At 41.3% G+C, this 27252-nt stretch overlaps 1 protein-coding gene across 2 annotated transcripts; it reads right to left on the minus strand.

Annotated features, from left to right (window-relative positions):
* Window positions 1–86: 86 nt before the first annotated feature.
* On the minus strand, window positions 87–27128 carry POLR2B (RNA polymerase II subunit B). 2 transcript variants are annotated; one of them, XM_032763437.2, is made up of 25 exons: window positions 26899–27128; window positions 23494–23566; window positions 22689–22839; window positions 20043–20155; window positions 17862–18081; window positions 16584–16742; window positions 15951–16115; window positions 14792–14988; window positions 13505–13624; window positions 11631–11817; window positions 9945–10088; window positions 9506–9645; window positions 9301–9412; window positions 8794–8948; window positions 8277–8475; window positions 7957–8125; window positions 6520–6616; window positions 4439–4533; window positions 3810–4060; window positions 3627–3716; window positions 3289–3396; window positions 2610–2723; window positions 2341–2501; window positions 1654–1849; window positions 87–371 (listed from the first exon to the last, which is right to left on the minus strand). In XM_032763437.2, exons 1-25 carry the CDS (start codon window positions 26915–26917, stop codon window positions 282–284), a joined length of 3525 nt encoding a protein of 1174 aa, XP_032619328.1. In that variant the 5' UTR covers window positions 26918–27128; the 3' UTR covers window positions 87–281. The 2 variants fall into 2 exon arrangements, with proteins under 2 accessions (XP_032619328.1, XP_032619330.1); XM_032763439.2 differs by lacking the exons at window positions 17862–18081; window positions 22689–22839; window positions 23494–23566; window positions 26899–27128 and having other exon boundaries at window positions 20043–20130.
* Between the last annotated feature and the right edge of the window lie 124 nt (window positions 27129–27252).

Consider the following 27252-nt stretch of genomic DNA (forward strand, 5'->3'; position numbering starts at 1 on the left):
CTAATAATCAGTTCCTTATCTGACGCTTTCTTCCTTTTTGTCATGTTTTGCTTACATGCTTTTGGCAGACATGCAAATAAATGTAATTCACATTTGACTACAAATCTTTATTTCTATTTACAAAAAGTAAGCTCAAGATCATTTAAACAAAGTGTTCAGATGAAAAACATAACCTGATGTAAGTGACATGTAACATTCTGCATTCAAAATTTTTAAAATGGAACACTAGAACCGCACAAGCAGATACGTAAAATCAGAACTAAAGCAAAGCCTTTTAAAGGCTAAACACTCATCATACGAGGTGCAATACTCATGGACATCAGCTCTTGAAAGAGAAGTTTACAGGCATATGGCATTCGCACCAAGGAAATCTGAAAGGGAGGTAAGAAAATTTAGTTCATGGTATCTTTTTAAAGATTAATTTCACTCTCCCTACCCACTAAGTAAATATGTTTGGGAGTCTAGTGCTTCATATGAAGTTATTTTTTTGTTAGCCTTTTAGGGAAAGTCTTTACAATTCACCTTGAAGTGATGACTGATCACATCCATCAGGGTGGCATTACTTTACTCAATAGTGTTGATATGTTTCTCTATGGGGTCCAGATCAACAACACTCAGTTGGTAGAGCATCAGGCTTTTAATCTGAGGGTCCAGGGTTTGAGCCCCTATCCAGGCACTCAGCTTTATGGGCTCCAGTGGTGCAGTGGGTTAGCACACAGTACTTCTAAAGCTGTGTTGCATGGAGTGATGCTGCGGTTGTGAGTTCAAGCCTCACCTGAGAGCATCAGTTTTTTTCAGAGCAGGACAACTCAGTGGTTTGAACATTGGCCTGCTAAAGCCAGGGTTGTGAGTTCAATCCTTGAGGGGACCATTTAGGGATCTGGGGCAAAAATCTGTCAGGGACAGTACTTGGTGCTGCTGTGAAGGCAGGGGACTTTAAATATGGAGATAGAACTGGAAGGCACCTTGAAACACTATTTATGATTTATCATTTTAATACAGTAGATTTGTCCTTCAATGGTCAAAAACTGTAGACAAAAGATCTCTCTTTTGCTTCTATTGGTCAAGATATTTTATTTGTGCATATTAACTATTACCAGACAATTAAGCTTCTTAGAGGTTGAAGGAGTAACTGAGTTATGGTAGAGAAAAAGAATCCTATTTACAGTTTATACTTTAATATAAACTTCCGTATTAATTCAAAACCTGTGATTTCCCTCCCCCAGCTCCTCAACTATGAGACATTTAAATTTATTCCTCTCCCAACCAAAACATAATATTCTGAAGAGTTAAGAGTAGTGGCAAAGCCATCAAATCCATTCATGAGTTTTACAGCATCAGTTTTCCCCCAAAAGTTAAGATTTAATGTTAACTTTTAGTTAAGTATTTTATAATACTGGGTTTTCAGAGAACTTAAGTGAAACTTCCTGCCAAATGACAGCCAGAATTCTGGCTATTATAGGGAAACATAAGTGAACTCTGACACTTACTACATAACTACAAGTGTCTTGTTTTTTTCTAGCTATTGGGTTAATTTGTGGGTTTCTTTTACCACTTGCTCTCTTCATCCTCACTCATCACCATCATGCTCCTTTAATCATTGTTTGTTCTTGACTGCAAACAGAAATACTTGCCGAGGAAATTCATACATACCTGTGTTTTATTACGGCACCCCCTGCACTCATATGTGTGTGTCCTCGTGTTAGCTATTGCCATTATTCCGCAAAGATTGCAAACATGAACTTGGTACGGGTCTGAAGCCTCAAACAATCTCTCTCTTAAAAACTGAGCTGCTCCATGAGCAATCTGACAGTCTCGCTCCATTTCTCCAAAACGAAGGCCACCATCACTTGCGGGGGCGGGGGGTAGGGAGAAGAGAATATTTTATTATTAAGTCAAAAATGATGGTTCCAGCAACTAATATGGAGACCTAATTCTGTACAAATACATCAGCAGAACTACAAAATCGGTGTCTCTGTACCCAGCAAGTTGTCATCATCTCTTCTCCTTCCCCCAAAATACGATCATTGGGAAGAAGTCAGCCAAATTATAAAAACTGCTGCTCCCACTAAGAGTCACATGGCTAAGAAAATTTCTACAACAGATGACAATATAGTGTTTGAACAGACAAAATCACAACAAACTCTACTACAAACGACTACATCATGTTTTATCTGTCCAACCCTAAGCACATTATCAGCTCCAAAAGGGTGGCTAATTGGATGAGCCAGTTAAGATACTGCTGTACAGTTGAGGCAGCTAATTCTTCTCTACCTTAGCAAACCAACTGTGAGACTTCAAGGACACTCAAAAAAAAAAAAAATCCGCAAATATTCTTACCGAGATCTGCCTTCCATTGGTTGCCTGTTAAGAATCTGAATTGGCCCTCTTGCACGGGAATGAATTTTATCATCTACCATATGTTTCAGCCTCTGGTAGTAAGTAGGACCAATGAAGATTTGTGATGTGATTTTGCGTCCAGTGAAGCCATTGTAGAGAACCTGAAGTAAATACAACCTCTGAAGCACAAGCCTAAACTAGACATATTAACAAAATTTATCAAAACCAACCAATAACCTTTAGCTAGACTGGCATTTTGAGCACTATACCTCATTTCCTCTCAGATGATAGCCATAATCTGATAGTAGATTGGAAATCTTCTGCACATTGACTGCATCATTAAAAGGTGTAGCATCACCAATTTCTCCTTTGTTTGCCGATACCTATAGAGAAAAAGGGTTTGCTGAATACTGTAAATTTGTATAGACACAAGCTGTGCATTCTATATGAAAGCAGTCAGACAGTATGCAGGTAACTTGAAAAAGCTAACCTACTCCCGCTGTTAAGATTTCAGACCCAATGCCCAGGACTGTATCCAACCTAAACTTTCTAATGCAATGGATATATTTCTGTTGAACAAAAAACTGAAGACGCACAAGTTACAGGTGGGATTTTCAGAAGCACTTAACACTAGCCTAACTCTATTACTCCTTTCTTTTCCATAGATTAGGAGACTGCTTGTATAGTAATTCTGTCAATAAAAACAGCAAAGAAATTCTGCTAATAAGCACATTGTGGTTTGACCCACTGAAGACAGCACTCCGGCTTCTCCCTAAGGAAATTAATATACCTTTTGTTTTGTTACTAGATCCTCAAATAGGAACTTGATCATCATTCTTTAGTGGGTTAACAAATACCAGGAACTAGCAGATCAGCTTCTCCACAAGATAAAACAAATGCAGTTTAATTCTCAGATTTCAGCTACACAACACAAACTGTTCTCCTTACCTTCCCTTGAAGGCATTCAATCAAGTGACCAATTGTCATACGGGAAGGGATGGCATGGGGGTTGATGATTATGTCAGGTGTGATGCCTTCACAGGTGAAAGGCATATCCTAAAGCAGGAAAGAGATTCTCATTATGCCTCTTGAGAAGCTATGGAGTTCCAACAAAATAAAAATCCAATTCAACTTAAGTGACTCAAAGACATTTTAAATAATAAGAACTGAAGAGAGGTTAAATTTAAAATCAATATATTAAAGGTAACTTATTTTGCAGGCAATCCACATTAATACGCAAGTTTCACTGGACAGTGAGATATACAAGAGGAAAAAAAAGTTGCTACCTCTTGTCTGTACTGGATACCACAGGTACCCTTCTGACCATGCCTGCTGGCAAATTTATCTCCAATTTGTGGGATTCTCACAGAGCGCACCTGGAGGCAACAGAAAACATTAGATCACTGTCTTTTGTTTTTAAAAAAGGAATAAGTATAAACAATCCAGAAGCCATAGACACTGGTACTGACCCTAATTTTGCAAAACTTGTATCCTTCCTGGTTAAGGGTTACCATGACCTGGTCTACAATACCAGTCTCACTAGTTCGTAGGAAAGTGCTACAGTCCCTCTTTGTGTATCGTCTATTAGTGCTTTCCAGTTCATCTTCATTCTCAGGCAGAGTTACTGTTTTGCCAATGATGACATCATCTCCTGACACACGTACACCAGGTGCTATCAAACCATCATCATCTAATTTGTCATAGATGGCATGCCTCATACCTGAGATTAAAGACAAATGAATTCAGAGCCAAAAATCCTTCAAAGTATTTCTGCAAAAACATTAAGGATCACATTCTCAGAATAGCAGACACCATATTTGCATTCTGTGCCAGTACACTCCAGTGTTGTGAATTCATAACATATTTAGCAAATGCAGATTCTACTACAAATGTACGTGTTGCCAACATTTCCAGAAAAGGAATATTTGTATTTTTACTGACGATACAAGTTTCTTTGTACTAAGAGCACAAATTTATCATTTACATGTTTACAGTTCAATACAGTCAAATATAGTAAGGTTAACATGAAGGACTCTGTCTGGCAAAGTCTGGCTACTATTTGCAGGCTTTGTTTTATCCATCTGCCATCATCTCTTACCCTGACAAGTTTCACGTGTAGGTTTTTCAAAAACTTCTTCTTGGTCAAATCCTTTCTTGGACTCTTGTTCTTTATATGAGCGATAGAACACAGATCTGAAAGAAAGAAAAAAAACTTGTTTAGATATCAGTGTTCTTTAAGTTTTGCGCTATAACCCCATCTACATCACAACTGAAGCCCTTTTCTGTTTTTATTGATTTGTCCAGAAAAATTCCTAGATTTTGCAAAAGCTGATTTTTTTTAAACTGATTTTCACGCAAAATTTGGATCATTCAAGTGAACGAAAATACAGATTGTTAAAAAATAAAATCTGCTCTATTACCTTAGATAGTGTTTGTTAATAAGTGTAAGTGTGAGGCAATGTAGATGTATACATACAAACATGGATATGCATGAGTACAGTGTTAACGTGCAGTTCATGCAATAAGCCACAGCATTAACTTCTTTTACTTATAATACACTTATTTTTCTGTCCGTTGCTTTTTTCCTGTCCTTTTGTTCCCCCATAACAACCCTGGTATTTACCTAGAAAACTGGGGTTAGTTTTTGCACTGATTTTCACCCACTTTTAATTTAATTTTTTGTAATAAACTGAAATTCCCAGGACATTTTGAACAAAATAAAAACCGAAAAACTGTCCTGGCTCACAGCACAGTTGGGTTAGGATTACCACTAATGACAAGGCTGACAGGTCCCACTCAAGAAGAAGTTTTTACTTGGATACTACAGTACAACTTCTAGAGCAAATCCAGGAGAAACAATGAACCCCACAAGGACATTATGACAGTCACTTCTCACAGTTTTACTCTGAGATATCTACAAATAAACTGCTGGTTAGTGCAGATGGTGGCGACTATGGGATCTACTATACATCTTACAAAAAAGGGAATTACTCATGTTTCATCCCTTTTCCCGCCTTTTAGCTTGCATGTTTTGATAGCACCCCATCACCCAAATGCTAATATAAACACCACCCCCCCTGTACACACATACTAGAACATCACGTGTTCAGTGATGAGTAATTAAGAACACCTCTCCGCCCCTCTCCCCACAGCATCTATTAAGCTGCACTCTGAAGTACCCCTCCGATACAATAGTGCGCTTTGGTTTTATTCAAGTTTTTCAATTTCTCTCTTTTCTTTCTTTTAAAAATGCTGCCTTAAAGGCTGGCGTATGCATCCACAGCTGTACTTGAAATTTAAACTTTTTTTTTTTTTTTTTTTTAATGTGCCAGTGAACATAACTAATGCTCACTTTGAGCAATAATTATAAATGTGATTCATAAAAATCCAGCCCAGCTTCTCATTTCTTATTCTACATAAGTAACCAGATGTGAAGGGCAAACATACCTCTAAGGTCTATCCAACCAAAAGTAGAACAGAATGTGGACCTAGATAGCCAAAAGACAACAATGTGTCCATTATATCATTCAGGTGTAACTGCGGCCAAGTGGTGAAAGGTCCCATCAATGAATATTTGCACCAATAATGGCTATGTTTCTTATTCTAGAACACCTGCAAAAATCCTCTGTGCAAGCATTTACCACTTCCCTGGCTAACAAAGGATTATATTGGGAAGCTCAAATGCCTGGCATCAAGGGGCTCACATAACTGACAGTTCAAAAGAGAAGACATCCAAATCCTATCTACATACAAATATGATTCAGTGCAGTGAGCAAGAGCTAACTTTAAAGCAAGAGCAGCAAGAAGGTTGGTTGGGAAAGTGTGTCATGTTTTTAACTTTGGCCCTAGTTATTCACTGGAGCTGTTTGTTCTGCATCTTCTTGCTGTGGCAGTTGTAACTTTTATAAGTGACTTTTTGTTTAAAAAAAAAAAAAAAAGGTTGAAAAAGAGCAACTGTACATTTTAACACACTAACAACAATAGGCAGTAATCAGCTGCTGGTAGTATTTTAAAATATCTGACTAAGTTAAAATTTGTCTAGAGGCTTAGAAAAGGCATGTTATGTCCTTTAGACATCTGAATAAAGACTGGGAAAGATTTAAATCTTCAAATGAGTAAAACCAACCATAAAATTTACAGGAGCAATTTTCCACACTTCAAAGTTCAGGAAAACCATACCTGAAAAAACCTCTATCGACAGCAGAACGGTTCATGATGACAGAGTCTTCCTGATTATAACCAGTATATGACGCAATAGCCACTATTGAGTTGATACCTGTAATGCAAAAGCAGCAAATGTTTAAAGGATCTAGAGCTCATATAAGCAAGGCTTCTTCATTCAAAATGAACTGCATTCCAAATATTTACACTGCCTGGCCATTTATTAAAGCAAATCTCCACTACACACACACACAAAATATATAGGCCACTTGGTACAAAATCAGAATACCCCATAGATTAGAACTTTCAATACAACAGTGATCCCTTGTGGAGATCTAACAAATGCTGATGAAAAATACACTAATTTCCAACAATTAAATCAAGGGGGCAGGGGGATTCTTTTTAACATACTGTATGCATGTTGGGGCCTCAGCAGCTATGCTGAGAAAAATCTCGTTATAACCAGCGATGCCCAGATTACAAGGCACAATAATGTGAATGACCAGAAGTTACTACTAAGCACAATCCTAGTTACTTTTCACCATAATGAGTGGTCTTTAAATACAGTGAGACCCCGCTATAACGCGACCTTTGGGATCCAGAAAATTACATCACACTAAATGCAGAGTCGCGGTATAGCGGGGTTTCAAACCAGTCAGGTTTTAAGTGGTCCCCAAAGTGGTGCATTGAGGTGCACCCGTCTAGTGCTCCTGGTGTCTAGTGCCCAGCAGGGGAGAGGAGCCGCGGCTCCCCACCTGCTGGGGACAGAACTCCGGGGCTGCGGGCACCAGTGCTCTCTATCCCCCGCAGGTGCGGGGCCACGGCTTCTCTCCCGCCCTGCGCCTGCGAGGGACAGAGCGCACTGGCAGCCCTTGAGTTCTCTGTCCCCAGCAGGCAGGGAGCCGCGGCTCCTCTTGAAGTGGGAGAGAAGCCGCGGCCCCACACCTGCCGGGGACCAAGAGCACTGGCACCCGCAACCCCGGAGTTCTCTCTCCTTGGCAGGCGGGGAGCCGCGGCCCCACACCTGCCAGGGACCAAGAGCACCGGCACCCGCAGCCCCGGAGTTCTCTGTCCCCGGCAGGCGGGGAGCCGTGGCCCCGCACCTGCCGGGGACCAAGAGCACCGGCACCCGCAACCCCGGAGTTCTGTCCTTGGCAGGCGGGGAGCTGCGGCTCCTCTTGAAGCAGGAGAGAAGCCACAGCCCCATGCCTGCAGGGGACAGGGAGCACCGGCGGTCTCCATCCCCGGCAGGTGCGGGGCTGCAGCTTCTCTCCCCTGCCATGGTGTTGGGGACCATTGGTACAGTACCTACCTGTATTATACTGTACCGTAAAGGGGAGCCAACCTGTGATGGCATTATATCGGATTCTGCGTTATGGCGGGGTTTGACTGTATTACTATTTGTGTATGTTTTATGCAATACATTTTAGGTTTGCTTATTAACCCATAACATACCTGCTGGCAACTCTCTAAATCGCAAGTACTCCATAGAGCGTGTAGTCACAAGGGGTTTTTGAGGGTAATACAGCACATGGGCTAGTGTATCCATACGAACGTGAAAGTTTGTAATATAAACTCCCATAGCCTGTTTTCCCATAGCAGACTGGTATGTGTTCCTAGGAGACTACGAAGGCAAGAAAAGAAGCAGTGTCAACAGAACATCTATTAAACTCTTCATGCATATACATGTCTACATATGTTAAACATGATTTTAGTTTTCCTTTTGTATTATAGTCTCTCTTTTAAAGTTGATAAGAAAGAAAGAGGCTACTGACCTGGTTGTGATCAGGGAAAGGAATAATAGATGCACATACTCCTAGGATCATGGATGGGTGAATCTCACAATGCGTGTAAGTTGAACAGTATGCGACTCCTTTCTCCTGCAAGTCATCTGGAGTCATTGCCAGCATCACAGTCTCTTCTTCTAGCGTATCGATGTATTCTACTACACCACTGGCCACAAGATCCTGCCAACTAAACAACTGAACTGTCTCAGTGCTTTACTATTCAAAAGTAACATTTAATACAGATTTCATTAGCGATGTCAAAAAGCAAGGACTTATCTTGTCTGAAATTAGAGAATACACCACTGCCTTGATTTGACACAATCACACGCTGTGGTGATGATAAACAAACAAACACTGTGTAGAACACACACAGTAATCAAGTAACAAGTTTTTAAATACAACGGTGGCTTGCAGCTTCGGCTGACTTCAAACAAACCCTCAGAAGTATACATCACATTTGGAAGAAAGAGCAAAACATTTCTCCTGTTCTGGGGAGATTTCTTACCTGTAGTTGTTATACTCTCGTTCTTTTAGTTGGTCAATATGCCTCTTCTTCAACAGCAGCTTTTGTTTTTCCACAATTAAAAGTGGCCTGCAGATTCTGCCAGCATCAGTATAGATGCGGATTTCTCGCTCCCTAATATCCCTGATCATGGAGACCTGAATATACAAACAATAAGAATTAATGAGTACACACATTTGAGTCTTTGTATGACCCATGGAACAAGAGTCATGGTACACACAGCAGGAGCTATAACAAAGTGAAGTTTCCCCAAAGTAGGAGCCTTTAAGCTACTGTCTACGGTATGCTATGAGTATTAGTGCTCCACTGAACATGGTTCCAATTTGAAAGGGGCAGTTTTCAGCTAAATTCTCTTTAAAAATGGTTTTAGTCGCTAAGCCTTTGAAAAGGCTTTCCGCTTGTACTCATACCTAGGAAAGGTGTGTTCTGCCTACTACATTCCATCCTTCCTAGCTAGAATTTACATGGTCGTTCATTCAGAAAATTTACCTCTGACACAATGATGTCCATCTGACGACGCAATTTTCTTAGTGTGTTCATCAGCTGTTCTGGATCTTTGTGTATTCCTACCCAGCAGCCATTAACAAAGATCTTGGTTGCACTATGCAAAGGAAAGCCAGAATTATTTTTAAAAAAATGGGTTTTTCAATTAAAAAGTTTTAAATTATTCAGACACAAACTCATTTATACATACTCTGCAATGGCTGCTGGAGATATTTCTTCTAGATTTTCCATACTCCATTCTTCTAAAAATTCCAGAATCGGAGATGGCTGAGACCCCACAGAAATGTAAGCCATCAAGGCTAAGTTCTTCACAAGTCCTACTGCATGGCCCTAACAAACAGATTTAGTTTTGTTGTAAAACCCAACAAATCAAATATGCCTTTAAAAAAGCTAGACAAATAGTTTCCAAGAAAACACATACACAGAATTGATAGTGGATTCAGAACAATTACTTTAGTTAAAAAACATCTTATGTCTTCACTGCAAATTTAACTTTAATTTAAAATATTTCAGATTTAAACACCAAAAATTAAAATGCAATTACATATTGCAGCTAATCTGCAGATGTTATACCATAATACAAGCAAATATGCTTTTGAATACATTAGTTTAAATGCAACTTGCGTTACCTCTGGAGTCTCAGCAGGACAGACCATTCCCCACAATGTATTGTGCAGCTGTCTGGGCTTTGCTAGTTTACCATCTCTACCAATTGGAGAATTCAAGCGTCTCAAGTGGGAAAGTGTGGATGCAAAGGTCAGGCGGTTTAACACCTACATGTAATTGTAAGATTTCAAAATTAGACACCCAAGCTGTCCTCTTTATTTCAAACTATTTCAAAATGCCTACTAGAAGGAAGTCACTTACCACGTAAACTGACAACTATCTTTATGCCTTTCAACAAAGTAATGATAAATAGAAATCAGTTCACCTCAATTCATCTTAGACTAGTGCAATGTCTTGCCCAGGTCACCCAGAACTGTGAGCCACTGTATTACCACTCTGCCTCAGCAAGAGTTAGCTTTGCTGCTGCTAAGCTCTGTGTCAGGATGCTGACACATCAGCTTGTCTGCCTTACCGACAAACTCTTCAGGACTCTGCCAGTCCAAACCTTCCCTTGCAGGTAACAGTGAACCCAGGTTCCCCAGAGATGTATTTCTGCAGTGTCCAGTTCCTCTCACTGACCACTCACAGAAGTTAAGTTTGCTGCCTCCAAAAAGACAGAGCACACAACAGCCTGTTAGATTAGCTAAAGTCCCACACTTCACTTCAACATAAAAATCACTGACATGGTCTGTATTAAAACCAGAATGAGTTTATTAACAACCCAGATAGACTTAAGTGATTTCAAGTAAGGGTGAAAGAGATGAAAGGTTATAAACAAACCAAAACACACACATTCTACAGACTAAAACAACTTTAGCAAGTTACAATCTTTGTGTGAGCAGGTTTTTCACCTACAGTCAGTTCCCAGAGACTTCAACCCCTTCGGCTGAAGGATCCAACTCTCCCAGATTTTGAGCCCTCTGGCCTCTTTTGTCCCCAATTAATCTCTGTTTCTGCTTGTATTTCATTAAAACCCATTGTCTGTTTAGCCAGAAAGGCTTCCTGGGGACAGAGCCTCCATCCCTTGTCATAATCGTTAAGTGGTCATCTTCCCCACTTGCTAGTTTAAGGGCTTCATTTAACAGATATGTAAATGTACTCTCCTGGTTTCTGGCCTCACCTGGCTCAATTTACATTGGAGACACAGTCAAGCAGGCGAAACAACATTCATTTGTCTCGGACAGCTGGGCTTACGCACTGCTTGCCAAACATGTTTGGAACATATTTCCAGCACACACATCTATAATTCTTTACACATCATACAACAACATTAACGACCAGTGTGTTTCCAGTCTGGATAGGATACCTTCCATGACACCTTTCAGATACAGATTATGACAGTTTGTTGGGGCAAGGAGTACATCAGGTGTTATGCGTTACGGTATGGTACGCCCTTTGCCAGCTGGCACTGAAGAGCTCCCAGAATCACAGCTAGGTCTCCGCTTGAGATATTACTATACTGGCAGAACTCTTAACTGTGTGCATTTGGGCATTCAGCAACTTCCATAGTAGGGCTGACCCTGAAAGAACTCTGTTCACTTTTGATATATACCAGGAATGCTCTGTAGTGACCGCCTAGCCAACATAAAAACTCTGATGTGACAGAATCTTAAAGAGAGAGTTTTTAATATGAGCATTCTGGGTAGGTGGATAGCATCTTTTACAAGACTAAACCTATGCCTTGTTTAAGACTTATTTAGCTATGTTACCTGAGATACTCCTGCTCTGGCTTGATGAGCTTTCTTCTGATCACCCCAGTTTCCAGTAGCCAATGAGTACTTCAAACCATCTGATATAATCCTTGTTTTAATTGCCAGTTCCAAGTTAAAATCTTTCCCTCTGTCAATAAATTTCTGTGCATATATTCTCACTTCTTTGAGCAAATTCTTAAACATTCTGTTAAAGAAAGCAGAAAATGTAATTGTTAGAAGCCAGGAAGGGTAATTGTAGTAACATTCTGTAGCAGGTCAATTTAATCAAACAGATTTACGGAGAGTTCTTGAAAACAGGACACAGAAAATAGAAGTGAAATGCTTCACAGGAGTCAAAACGGAATTACATTTTTATATGGATAAGGATTCCATCCACAGTTACATTAAGCAGCATAAATATAAAGGCATATAAACGCCTCATCCTACAGCAGGAGTCAGCAACCTTTCAGAAGCGGTGTGCCGAGCCTTCATTTATTCACTTCAATTTAAGGTTTCACATGCCGGTAATACATTTTAATGTTTTTTAGAAGGTCTCTCTCAATACGTCTGTATAATATATAACTAAACTCTTGTTTATTTTATAATACAACAATGTTTTCAAAATGTTTAAGAAGCTTCATTTAAAAAGTTAAATTAAAATGGCGATCTTACGCTGCTGGTCTGGGGTTCTGTTCACCTAGGCTGGCAGCGGGCTGAGTGGGGCCTGCGGCCGGGACCCTGGCTGGCAAGGGTCCAGCAGCCAGAACCCCAGACTAGCGGCAGGCTGTGCGGGGCCGGAGGCCAGGATCCCAGACTGGCAGTGAGCTGAGCGGCTCAGTCCACTGCCACTCAGGGGTTCCATCAGCTGGCTCCTGCCAGCTGGGATCCTGGCTGCCAGACCCGCTCAGCCCGCTGCAAATCTGGGGTCCCGCCCCTGCCCACATACAGTGGGTACCTACCTTCTCCCTGGTTCTGGCCCATTCTCTTCCTCTCTCTGCACTGAGTTGAGGATGGGAGTGGACTGAGCACAGGGCTGGGGGTGAAGGGTCTGTCCAGGAGCTAGAATGAGGAAGGAGGCTCAGGGTGGGGCAAGTGTTTGATAGTGGGGCACTTATTGGGTAGAATGAGGAAGGAGGCCAGGTGGTTTGGTGTGGGGCACTTACCTGGGCAGCTCCCATTTATGCAAGGGGAGTGCAGATGGAATGGGGGGGGGGGTCAGGAGCTCCATTGGTGCCAGAGGTGGGATGGGGTGAGAGTCAGCAGGTTCGTGGGGGGGGGGGGAGGAGATGAAGGGAGTCAAGCAGAGGGCTGGGTGTGTATAAAGGGGGTACAAGGCTCAGGGCAGGGGCCTGTGCTGTGTGCAGGGCTGTGGGGCTCAGGGCAGAAGGCTGAGTGTGTGTGTAGGGGGGGGGTCAGGGCTCAGGTCAGAGAGCTGGGTGTGTGTGGGGGGGGTGGGAGGGTGAGGGCAGAGCATCCCCTTCGTCCCCGAGCTGGCTCATCCACTCAGGACCCCGCGGCGCACCACACCAGCGCAACTAGCACCACCCGGTGAGAGAGAGTCCCTTCTGGCTGTGTCTGGAGGAGCCGCTCTGGGCAGCGCGTGACCCCACGGTATGCGAGCTCCTTGCCCCAGGGCTCTCTGTCCACCACCAATTCCCGCTCACCCACACCTGCCATGCACTCAGCGCCACAGGGCTCTCCGCTTCTTCTAGCTTACGAACAGCAGGAACCAATCCATGGCCGCAGCCAGGCGCCTCCTCCCAGGGACGCTCAGCAGCCGGCGCTCCTGCCACCGGGGGCCTCTCCCACCTCCACCAACAATTACATGAAATTAGACCCTTTTTAACATTTGAATACCACTCAATAGCTACAATTTTGTTTACCATGCTTACCCTCTGAACAAGAATGCAAGCAATGGCCCTGCCAGATCAAGTCTTTTGTTGCCATAATGATCTCTGTCATCGAGTTCTCTTCTTCCCAGAGCTGCCAGTAGTAATCTATGAACCATGTACCTAATAAGATAAAGAGACAACTTACTTTGTATTTTAATTAGAACCAGACATTCATCACCAAGACCAGACAACTATTTACAGGACATATCCACTGGGGTGCCTATGAATTGTCAATCCTAAATCAAGTGAAATTATTGCATTTCTCACCACAGACCTGTTTACCAGGTTAATAAGCACAAGTCCTAAAAACCTATTGACTTAAATAAGCAATGCAGAGCCTAAAGGAGAATTTTTTAAACAATCTACCCCACTTTTGGACTGGACCTTCACCTGGCCAACCAGTGTGCTTTTCCTTGGTCTTGTATTGTCTAATTTAGGCCCCAGTTAAGTCAGCAAGGCTCTGCATAAGCATGGGGGCCACTAACTGACTGAATTGGGGCCCTGGGCTCCTGATGCAGGAACTGACTGCCTGTATACCATTAGGCACTGAGCAAGGTGATACCACCCAAATAATTTTAGATGACCAAGAATACACTACATGGCCTTACAGTCAGTCATCAGCCTGCACCACAACTACACTATCAACTCAAGTAATAAGTTAGCAACATAATAGAACCGAGTTATAAAACACTAGAGTGATGAACAGACTGGTCAACAACACACCTCATTTGGAATCAGAAGTATGCAATCAGGCAGCAGCAGAGATTTAAAAAAAAGCAAGTATAGTAGAGTATTGTGTTAAATGTAAAGTATTAAAAAAATAAAGGGAAAGTTTAAAGATTTGACATGGTAAGAAAACTTTCTGGGCTTATTTTGTTTAAATTAAGATGGCTAAAAGCAGCATTCTTCTTCTGCATAGTAAAGTTTCAGAGCTGTATTAAGTCAATGTTCAGTTGTAAACTTTCGAAAGAACCACCATAACATTTTGTCCAGTGTTATGAACAACCTCCATTCCCGAGATGTTCGTAACTATGAGGTTCTACTGCAGTGTCTTTATTTAGGTCACTAACACCACATTCAACTTAAAATCCAATTTCTCATTATTTCTGCCATTTCAATGCGGCAAGGACTGGGTTGCAAACACTACAGTAGTATTATTTTGAAAACTGTGGAAACATTTCTACCAGTCTTACATTTCATAAATATCTAAACTTTGAATCAAATTTTGAGTTGATAGAGAAACTATCAGATGTATGACAGCTTTAAGACAAAAAAAAACAGTCATACCCCAGAAAATAGGCCTTTTTGGTTTCACAAAAGTCACTGACACCAACATGTGGAAGCATTTCCTTCTGTAAAACTTCTTTCGCATACTTAATTCTTTTCTCTTTGGTAACACCAGGCTTTGCACCTCTTGATCCGATGAAGTTTAATGCAACATTCTGTTCCTGAATAACAAATGCTTCATCCAAGGAAGGTTTGACCTAATGCACAAAAGGAAGCAAAAATCATTGCATCAGAGGAGGAGGGGAAGATAGATGAAAACATCCATGGATGATTCAGGATTTCAGTTACGTAGCTGTTTAAAAAAAATATTTTCAGGAAGTTCTAGTAATCAACTATATTTATATAAATATTCAAAAAATATTTTTTTTCCAAATATATTTCTCCATTATGTTGCAATAACTGATTATTTTTTTTAAAGGCGCAGCAAGGAACTTATTCAGGTATTCTAGAATAAGACATGAATCCAAAAGTGGCAACGCATGTAGAATTATTTTCTGACATTACAATTAAGCATGTTTCACTTAAAAGTAAAATTTAGTGGTGATGAAAGTTTAAATAAACCCTTCATATACTATGATATTAATACCAAATTAGCTAACATGATGGCAGTCACTACAGACAATGCACTTAAAAGTAAGAAATACTTCTAAACCAGCAAATGATAATTGGATCTTTAAAAGTAACAATGTTCACAGGATTGTATCATTAAACATGATTTCCAGCTACTTCGCAGTTAAGTAGTGGGGGTTTGTTTATTTTTTGAAAACAGTACATACAAATCAGCTTTTTGTAAAAGACAACTGTGGATCAGTGTGGCACAGTAGGCAGTGCACTAAAAGTTTAGACAGACATCAGTGGGATTTTTGCCACTGATTACAATGGGAGCCGGATCAGATCCTGTAACTGAATAGCAGACAGCGCTCTTCCATTCCCACACAAGCACTTCAGGTAAATGTACATTTACCATAATTGTTTTATTGCAGAAAACTTATTACTTTAACCAATGCAAAAAAAAACGAACATTTAAGATTCAAGTGGTACATGAGTCTTAAAATTACAACTGGGATATAGACAGGATACTTTGAATATAGTAGAAGTAGACAGACAGACTTTAGCTCACTTAACATCATGACCCATCCCATTATTTAATATACATTACCATTTCCATCATCTCAGGATCTTCAAAGTCATAAATTATGTGCTCTAAAATGTCTCTGTCAGATACAAAACCTAATGCACGGAAAACAATAATGATGGGCACTTCTTGTTTGATATATGGCAGAGTTGCTACAATACGCTGACCAATAGCGCTCTTCTTTGCACCCTAGAGGAGGGACAAGGTAGATGAGTCTCAAATGCATTTGATTGATTTCAAACAAACCAACTTTTTCTGGATTTTAAATGACTTGAATAAAATTACTTAACTCTCTTGAATAAGTATGGTTTTTGAAACTGAAAAGAATTACCATCTACAAAAACCATAAATATAATTAGATTAGGTCTGCCCCATTTCTAATGCATCTGTTTTTAAACTATGAATGCCACAGAACAGCTACTGAATAACATTTTTCATCTTATTCAAGAGGCTACAATTACATACATTAGATTTGAAAATCTAATCACAAATACATATTTAATTACACTCTTCAAAGCCAACACACACAGTTTGTCCAAAAAACCCTAAACTTAAATACCATGAGATACAACATAAAGAAAAAACTCCAAGAAGTCTTAGAAAAGTTCAGCCCAAATATAAAATATCCACCATTATTAAATTATCGGTCATGCATACCTGCCCTCCTCTGGCCAGCATGCTAACCCATATAGTACTAGTTGGTCGAGAGGAATTCTCCAGGCAGGATCTACATTCTCCTGTGTAAGCATATTTCGAATCTTTCTTTGCAAACACATACACTGTGTTTGTAGCCATCTTCTCTTGAGCAATCAGAACCTATATTGGAAACAAAAGCATTGTAAACAACCAGGTAAGAGTATGTTTACAGTAAGTAAATATAAAACATGCAATACTTGTAGGATGTTTAGTTTTTAAATTGACTTCAAACCCATGACTATTTGTTTCAATTTGCCAATCTTGTTCTTACCCAGCTATTAAAATCTAGCTTGTTCTGTACTATCCTTATCGGCAGTGCCGTACAATAGCATAATAGTACTTGTTAAGCTCTCCACATAACTATATGCACATTGTTATGTGGCTAAAGGCTGCTTGTTATGCCGGTGTTTTTCACCTTTAGATGAACAGAGTTCTAAGGAAATACCGTGTAACAGTATGACTTAACATAGCACATCAGAAACAAGGGACACTCCAAGATCACAGGGTTTTAGAACACATTTATTGCATTGTCTAGCAGTGATACATTTAGATACTGCTCCGTAGATGTCTTAGAATGCCTTAAGGGTTAGCATATTGTATCTGAAAAACTGTAAAAATGGCATCAGAAGATTAAGACAACAAACATGGAATCAATTTCCATGTCAAATGTGCTCAGTGCACAAATAAATAACCTAATTTGACTCTCAGGGCTGGCAGTTGAAATTTTGTTTGGTTTCCTCCCCCCCCCCCCCAATCACACCAACAGCAGAGATGCTGAGGGCCAAATTATGCCTCTATTGACAGCTGTGCAGTCATAGTGCCTTCAACGCGTTTACATAGGAGCACATTAAATGAACTTGGCAAACAATTTAATTGATGAGGCACATAATGGAACAGAATTTACTACTTACGCTGGTTCTGCTGAATAAGAATAAAAGTAGCAAGTACCTATTTTGTCACTAAAACAAGTACATGCAACTCTGAATAACAAGCAAAAGGTTTGTTGAGTTAGAAGGTATCATTTTTATACTGCCACTTTTCAGAGTTAGACCAGCACTACAGTGTTAGAACTGGAAACAAAGCTATCAAAAAAATGTTTTAAGTAGTATTCCATAAAGAAGAGTTTTCTGATTGGTAGAAAGAGGAACACGTGTCATAGTAGACCCATTTCAATGTGTAATGTGGAATTTTCAGTATCACTTAAAAAAACATTTCTTCATGTGAAATCTAATTCTTTACCTTTTCTGATCCATTAATAATGAAATAGCCACCAGGGTCAAGAGGACATTCATTCAGTTCACAAAGATCACGATCAGTCAAGCCATTCAACAGGCAGTATGTTGAACGGAGCATGATAGGAATTTTTCCTATAAAGGTTTTCTGATGCTGTGTCTGTAACTGGTCCTCTCCTTCTTTAATAACTGTTTTAGTTATGTCCACATACAAGGGGGCAGAATATCTACGAAAGAGAAAATACTACATGACTATATTACAGGGGTGGCCAACATCCAGAGCCACATGCAGCTCTTCAGAAGTTAATATGCAGCTCCTTGTACAGGCACCAACTCTCCAGTGTGCTAGGAGGTGCTCACTGCTCAACACCTGACTCTGCCACAGGCCCTGCCTCTGCTACACTCCTTCCCGCCCCCTCCCCTCAGCTTGCCATGCCCTTGCTCCCTTCCTCTCCCCCCCCCGCCCCCCAAGCCTCCTGAATGCCACGAAACAGCTGATTGGGAAGTGCAGGGAAGAAGCGGGAGGTGCTGATCTGCAAGGCTGCGGGTGGGTGGGAGGCGCTGGGAGTGGGGTGGGGGAGCTGATGTGGGGGCTGCTGATGCATTACTGTGGCTCTTTGGCAATGTACATTGGTAAATTCTGTCTCCCTCTCAGGCTCAGGTTGGCCACCCCTGCTATATTATAACATTAGAATCATAGAAAATGAGGTATTTTCTAACCCTAAGGAGGTCATCCAGTCCAAACCCCTGCTCAAAGCAGGGCCAATCCCCAACTAAATCATCTCAGCCAGGGCTTTGTCAAGACCTTAACAACCTCTAAGGATGGAGATTCCACCACCTCCCTAGGTAACCCATTCCAGTGCTTCACCACCCTCCTAGTGAAATAGTGTTTCCTAATATCCAACTAGACGTCCTCCACTGCAACTTGAGACCATTGCTGCTGCTTCTATTATCAGCCACCACTGAGAACAGTTGAGATCCTCCTCTTTGGAACCCCTTCAGGTAGTTGAAGGCTGCTATCAAATCCCCCCTCACTTCTCTTCTGCAAACTAAATAAGCCCCAGTTCCCTCAGCCTCTTTTCGTAAATCATGTGCCCCAGCTCTCTAGTTATTTTTGTTGCCCTCTGCTGGACTCTTTCCAATTTGTCCACATTCCTTGGGGGGCGGGGGGCAAAACTGGACGCAATACTCCAGATGTGGCCTCACCAATTCCCAACAGAGGGGAATAATCACATCCCTCGATCTGCTGGCAATGCTCCTACTAATGCAGCCCAATATGCCATTAGCCTTCATGGCAACAAGGGCACACTGCTGACTCATATCCAGCTTCTCGCCCACTGTAATCCCCAGGTCCCTTTCTGCAGAACTGCCACTTAGCCAGTCTGTCGTCAGCCTGTAGAAGTGCATGGGATACTTCTGTCCTAAGTGTTGCTAAGGGTGCAATCCATCCCATCATCCAGATCATTAATGAAGATGCTGAACAAAACTGGCCCTAGGACAACGGCTACTAGTTGATTCCTCCAGCACTTCACCAGTAAGTTGTCCTCAACATTCTCCAAAAACTTCCTGAATTGTCTACACACTGCTGTATTGCTCTCCCAGCAGACGTCAGGGTGACTGAAGTCCTCCATGACAACCAGAGCCTGTGATCTGGAAACTTCTGTTAGTTCTCTGAAAAAAGCCTTCTCTACCTCATCCTCCTGGTCTGGTGGACTATAGCAGACGCCCACCATGACATCACCCTTATTGCTCTAACCTCTAAACTTAACCCAAAGACTCTCAACAGGCTTTTCTCCAGTTTCATACTGGAGCTCTGTGCAGTCATACTAGTCTCTTACAAACTAGTCTCTCCACCTTTTCTCCCCCACTCATCCTTCCTGAACAGTTTATACCCATCCATGACAATATAATTACAATATGAAGATAATGCATTCTAAACTAGAGAAAGCATAAAATAAAGTACTGAAAGTTATTCCAAGAAATTGTTGGTACTGTTAAATTATATTACTTGGTAATAAAGTGCCAATGATCTTTGGACTTAATACTCAAGTAGTTTGTTTTAAATATAAGGAAGTAATTCTCTCTCTCTTTTACAGGGCATAATTTAAATTCATAGGATTTTCTCTAATTTTGATTGCAGATTTGTTCCTTCATAGTATCCAACAGCTGCTAAGGAGCTTTTTCTTACGTAAGATTTCTCAGTCTGGCTTCATTGGGCATCATGGGTGAAGGTGCGCCATCTCTTTCCCAATGCGTAGGCTTGGAGAGATAGATTTGTTCAAACTTCAACAGATATCGTGGCTGAAAATAACCCAAAATAACTAATTTTAATAATCAGAATGACAAGTCACAATATGATTGAGAGAATTTAGAGCTTGTTTAATAATAATAATATATATATACACACACACACACACACACAGATCCCAGTTCACAGATTAGAGAGGTAATCCTTTTCCATATGTCTAAAGACAAACTGCACTTACAACACTTCACTGGATGCCTCATTAACGCAGATGTAGGATAAACTCAAGAGAATTCAGAAAAAAAATAAAAAAGCAAACGATTAAGATCTAGACCCATGTGGAAAAGTCCTAAGTATGTACAGATTCTCTTAGCCATGACTAAAGATATTGGACAGGAGGGGATGCAAAAAAAGGAGAAACACAAGAGTCTCCAAGTAGTTTGAAAAGTTCGTAACACTAAAGAGAGAGAATAATTATTTAGCATGCTACACGGGGTTATTCACTAGCAAGAGTGTGATAAAAACTAAAAGGAAAGGAAAGTTTTAGGAAGATTACCAGGAAAAGTTTTCTGACAATGAAATCTATTAGTCTCAGGAGCAGTGATAGAGGCAGATTGTTTATTTACAAACCAGACAAATTATGAGAAAAAAATATTATAAGGGACAATCCTGCACTGGCTTGGGTTCAGAAAGGTCGTGGAGAAGCATATTAAAATGCATATTTGTGTAAGGATTTGCACACATTTGCTGAACTAGATGTTTTATTGTCTAGTAAGATCAGATCATATTACAATATTATTTTGCCTTCAAGATATAAGAGCATTAATATTTACTGGGTCAGCAAGGAAATATGTAAATATGAATTTATAATAGTATTAAAAATCTACTAAGATACAAGAACTTGAAATCACAGTATTTATTTGAAAATATATCCTGAAAGAGACATTAAATATTTACACGGCTTTGTTACTCCCAAACCAGTCTAAATCAGAAGTACACAACAAAACAGTCCTGGAATTGCTCAATGGCACAAAGCCAGGACTATTTTATTTACATATATTTCTATTGTGCATGTAATTGTAGCATCTCAATACACTAAACGCTACCAAGTGGTAGATGAGAATTTGACTCTCTGTGACTGCTTGCAGGTGGTGGAAAGGGAAGACTAGGAGTTATGTGAAGATGACACAAAATTGCAAGCAAAAGCCTTATGTCAGTGCAACAGCATCTTTTTCTGGATTATCTGGCGATTTCCACATTGCATAAGCTCTGGTGGGAGCAATTCTATCCATTCATCCAGTAGTAAGGCATAAAAAGGCCTCTTGGTCAGAGAACAGGGGAAAAACAGAGAGAGAAAAACTTAGATTTCAGCAGGGTGCACATTCTCCTTATGGCCACTTCTTATGCCCCCAGTAAGAGTTTCCTTACTCAGCTGGCCAGGGCACCACCAGATATAGATGCACACTGAGCTGATCTGGTAATGGAGATGGATAATATAAAAAGGAGAAAACCTAATTATAGCTGCTCAAGAGCTGTATTTCAGATCATCAGCTGTTCAAGTTTTCCCACTGTCGTTGTCTGTTTCATGAATGAGTTCTGACGGTTTCTAAATCTGTTAAATGCAATATGTTCAACAGTGGAATTCAAGTCATTCTTTTAATATACTTATTGTTTGCATTGGTTTACTATAGCCTAACATTAGCAACTTTATTTATGACTGAAAAGGCACTTCCATTCCAATCCCTATTATGGATAGCTTATACTCTTTACAGTAAGTTGCACCCTATGATGAATTATTTCATAATTGGCTCTGAAGTTTGCTTTAGTTTTAGTATTTGTACCACCACAGCACCTAGGAACCCCAGTCATGGAGCAGGACCCCACTGTACTAGGCACTGTACAAACACAGAACTAAAAAGACGGTTGCCCCATCTCAATGGGTTTACAATCTAACTAGAAATCCAGTTAGTTATTTTTCAGAAGTTGTTACTCTGTGTGAGGATAAGTATCTTTTGATTACTAGATCTCGTATCAAGATCTTCAGTTCGCTCCAGCCAGCTTTTCTTTAAACTTGATATGAACTGTGTCCATAAGTGTAACATTCACTTGGCCTAGATTGAAAACAATGTTTTGAAATTAAGTTCCAAAAGTCTGAGAATGGCATTCTGATCACATGTAGCACATCAATGCTTCTGGAGTTAAGAAATACAATTTGGTCACATGCCAAATGAGAATAATGAGAGCTAAGCCCTTTTAAATATCTGGCCCCAGATGTGGGTGCGAAGATGTCTGAAAATCTAGCAGGAAATGAATAAAGGTTAAAAAAATGATATTTCTCGCCCTTGATAAAGTTAATTATGGTCATGCCATTTTTGCCAAAAACGTTACAAGTTTCAACTGCTTTAATGACCCATTCCTTCCCCCTAAGTCCCCATTAGTAGCATATGTATTTCTTTTTAGCTATATCATGCACTAATTGACTGGATCTGCCTTTGCAGCCTCCAGCTGTTCAACTGAAATAAGAACTCCCAGCACAATTTTCATATCTGTACGATTAAAAGAATGAAATTCTGCAAAGATTCCTCTTACTGGCTCTTCAACTTCCCCTGTGGCATGCTGAGCTTCAGCTTGTAGATCAATAGGTGGGGCATCTTCTACAATTCTCTGCACAGACATCTGAATGAACTCATCAAAAGAATCCAGCTGTTGTCGGACCAACCCCTTCTCATCAAAATAGGAGCTTAAAAAAATAAGGCACATTCAATTAGTCAACAAAAATTCTGAGTTTACATATTCATATACTATGTTAATTATCAGGTAATGTTTAAAAATTCAAGATAAACATACTGTAAATAATCAAAGGATATTATTGCTCTCTGAAACAAAAATCTTTGCTTGTATTTCAACATTGTGCTGTGGGAAGAAAACAATTGTTCCAAAGAAACTTTCAAAAAAAATAGACAGTAATATTTACGCCCAGATCCCGCAACTTTGTTCCCTATTGACTCACATGCAAGAAGCTGTGGGATCAGAGCCTTAACTTACCAATTCACTATGTTAGCATTATTCTTAGCAGTAATAGCATAAACGTAGCTCTGCGCCCACAAGCAATAATGGAAAATATTGTGTTAGTGCTAAACTTGCTTTGAAAAACCTTTTAGATTGTCTAGGAAGGCAATGACTTACAAAACCATTGACCTTTGACCATTTATACACAGTACCGGTGGTCTAAAGTCTTATATTCTCTCTTTGTAACAGTTCTTTCAATCTTAAAGAGAAAGCATTTATCATTTTGGACATGAATATCTAATACTAATAAATATTATATGCCATTTTAGCTAAGCCTGATTATTTCACTATTTTTAACATTTCTTAGAAAGTTTGATAAAGTTACCTAATAACTATCCAGCATGCTTCTTGCCATAAATCTGGAGTGATTTCATCATCATCTTCATCATATTGCATATCTACCAAGAAAGCAGAACACTCAAATCAGTCTTTCTATTCATTCATATTTTCTTTGGCTGTATATAGCTACTAAATACCCAATGGTTGTACACAAATGCATTATTTTTCTGCAATTTAGTGAACTTAATAAAAACTGTAAGTGGGATAACAGTAAGCTCTGTTCATAGCTTTCCTGTCATACTTCGACAGTAAGCTCTTTGGGCAGGGACCATCTTTCATTCTGTGTAGTAACTCTTCACTTAACGTTGTTGTTATGTTCCTGGAAAATGTTACTTTAAGTGAAATGATGTTAAGCTAATCCAATTTCCCCATAAGAATTAATGTAAATGGGGGAAGCGGGTTAGGTTCCAGGGAAATTTTTTTTCACCATACAAGAGACTGTGTGTGTTTAAAATTTATACACACACACAGTATAAGTTTTAAACAAACAATTTAATGCTGTAAACAGAAATGATGATTGTGAAGCTTGGTTGAGCTGGTGGAGTCAGAGAGTAGAAGAGGGTGGGATATTTCCCAGGGAATGCCTTACTGCTAATGATGAACTAGCACTCACTGAGCCCTCAAGGCTCATCACATTGTTATTAATGTAGCCTCATACTCTACATACAGCACGAATGGAAGGAGGGGAGACAGCATGGGAGAGAGAGAGAAGGGCATTACCCCTTTAAGTACCCTGACTCCACTCTAAGCACACTGCCTTTTTAAATAGATCAGCAGGTTGAGACAGCAGCTGCTGCCAGCAAGCTCCCTCCACTCTGAGTCCTGACATGTTGTTGTCTCCCCCCACCACACCCCTGCTGGAGCGTGGGGCAGGAGCATGGAGAGATGGACATCCTGACATTAGGGCTTTCCCTCCCCCCACCACACACAGCAAGCAGGAGGCTCCTGGGAGCAGCTCCAAGGCAGAGGGCAGAAGCAGCACACAGCAGTGGGGCGAATGCCAGTTGAACTGCCTGGTAATTGATAGCCTGCTGGGCAGCTGCCCGACAGGGAACTTAGGGGAGCGGAGAGCTGATGGGAGGCTGCCTGTCCACCCTGGTTCCAAGCCCCCACCAGCTAGCTCCAAAGGGTTGCGCTTTCTGCAAGCAGTGGATAAAAAGCAGGCGGCTGCCAAACAATGTTATATGGAAACACTGAGCAACTTTCAATTAGAGAACATGCTCATTTATCAGCAACTTAACAACATTAACTGTGACAATCTTAAGTGAGGAGTTACTGTATTTGCTCAACACTTAACACAGTGGAGTCCTGGTCAATGTCTAGGGATCCTAAGCACTACAGTAACGAAAATAAAATTACAATATTTTTATCTGGAACACAGAAAAATTTTATTACTCCACTGGTCCTTGAGAAAAAGTAGGCAATCTATGAAGGCTTATTACAAAAAGAACTTTTATGGGACCTATAGGATTCAGTCTACTTTGTTTCCTAAGATTAAGCATCTGTTCCTAACACTTTACCACCACTCAGCAGAATATCCATGACAGCACTCAAAACTTGTGCTACCCTAGAGTACCAATTAATAAGTCAGTCTGAATTCAATGCAAAGCTCATTAAAGTCAAAAGAAAGATTTTTACTGAAGTCAGTAGGCTTTGGATGAGGCCCTTTATGCCTTTGGTAAAGATCAATTAACTTTCCGTTGTATCTTAACAGATGTTTCAGTTTCCTGTTTATTTAGGAACTACGGACAAGCTATTTCAATATCTAAGCATCTTTCAAAGTTTTTGTTATGCTAAAAACACATTTTTCACTTGTAGCATCAAGAACATTGGACACTCACGCAGATATTTAAGTTTTGCCCTCACACTTTTTAATTTACAGAAAATACTGAATATGGTCAAAGGTTGAAACTTTCAAAAACAGGGGCTCAATACTAGGATCCTCAATACATACCTCCATTTTTTCAAAGCACCAGTTTCCCATCAGCCACTTTTGATTCCAGTAGGAGCTGCTGTGTGCTCAGCACTTCTGAAAACTAGGTCACTTGTTGAAATGCCTAAGTCCAAGTCTACACTAGATTCACAGATTCCAAGGCCAGAAGGGATCGCTCTGATCATCTAGTCTGACCTCATCTAGTTATAGAACTTCCCTCACAATAATGCCAGGAGCATAAATAATCTTGAGCTAAAAATTGCTAGGGATGAAGAATCCACCACAACTCTTGGTAAATTGTTCACTGGTTAATTACTTTTACTGTTAAAACCAAACGCTTTATTTCCAATCTGAATTTGTCTAGCCTCAACTGTCAGCCGTACTGTTCGGCGGATGAGCAGCTGCCAAAATGCCGCCAAAAAGCAGCAGCATCCTTAGGCGTCGCCGCCAAAATGCTACTGATTTTCGGCAGCGATGCCTCTGGATGATAATACTTCTTGGTGGCATTTTGGCAGCGATGCCTACTGACGTTGCCACTTCTTGGTGGCATTTTGGCAGCGATGCCTACTGACGTTGCCACTTCTTGGTGGCATTTTGGCAGATGCTCATCCGCCAGCCACGGTCCTCAGTGGCTCATCGCCTGGCGCCCACCAGACAAAAAAGGTTGGGAACCACTGCATTAGACCTTGCTCTGCTAGACTGAAGAACCTATTTTCAAATATTTGTTCCCATGTAGGTATATGCAGACTACAATAAAAATCACCCTTTTGTTCAGCGAAATAGATTGAGCTCTGGCTCCATCACTATTAGGCTCGTTTTCCAATCTTTTAATCATTTTGATGGCTCTTCTCTGAACCCTCTTCAGCTCTTCTTGAATTGTGGGCACCAGAAGTGGACACAGTCCAGCAGGAGTCACACCAATGCCAAATACAAAGGTGAAATAACCTCTCTATTCCAGATTCCCCCGTTTATGCATCCCAGGATCGCATTATCTCTTAGCCACGGCCTGGCTCTGGGAGCACTTGGTCAGCTGATTATTCACCACATCCCCCCCGTCTTTTTCAGGGTCGCTGCTTCCCAGGACGGAGTCCCCCAGCCTGTAAGCAAGGCCTGTGCTCGCGGCTATCAGCGCTGACACTTAAGAAGGATTTGGGGTAGAGCTCCACAGCTGGGGCTCCTCCAGCAACGCCTCCGGCCCCTGTTGCAGCCCCAGCCCCACAAGCGTTTCTGCCGGCACAGCTCCCCCCAGCCTCACCGGCGGCGAAGCGCAGGGCGTCACTCGACCACCCCCCCCGCGGCACGGCCGCGCGCCAACGGTTTGCAGGCCAGGCCCGACCAGGGGCCCCGGGGGCCTGTGTCTCGAGCCCGCCCCCCAGGTGCACGCTACGGAGGCAGCCTCCCCGCTCCCGGCGGAGGTGACGGGACCAGCCCCCCAGGGCACGGCTGTGGCGCGCTCACCTTCGTCCGCGTCGTACATCTTGGCGGTGCGGAGTGGCCTCAACTGCAACTACTGAGCCCGGCAGGTCGGCGCGAGAGAGGAGCTGCGAATGCGCAGGTGCATGACAATAGGCCAGACTGCGGTTGCGCAGGGTTTGGATCCCGCCTCCTTATCGCACTGCAGCTGCCTGCGGCTCCAGGATCTCACCACGGCTGCGCGCACTATGAGCTGGCCTCCCCCACTCCCGTTCGCACTGCGGCTGCGCGCACACTTCGCGCTATGGTCCGCGTGAGCCGCCTCGTGACCAGTTCCTGGGGGGAGTCGGAGGACGCGCATGCGCGCGGCTCAGGTAAGAGCCGCCAATGAACTGCGGA

This window comes from Chelonoidis abingdonii, chromosome 5 (genome assembly GCF_003597395.2).
Source record: "Chelonoidis abingdonii isolate Lonesome George chromosome 5, CheloAbing_2.0, whole genome shotgun sequence".
Lineage (NCBI taxonomy): Eukaryota > Metazoa > Chordata > Testudines > Testudinidae > Chelonoidis > Chelonoidis abingdonii.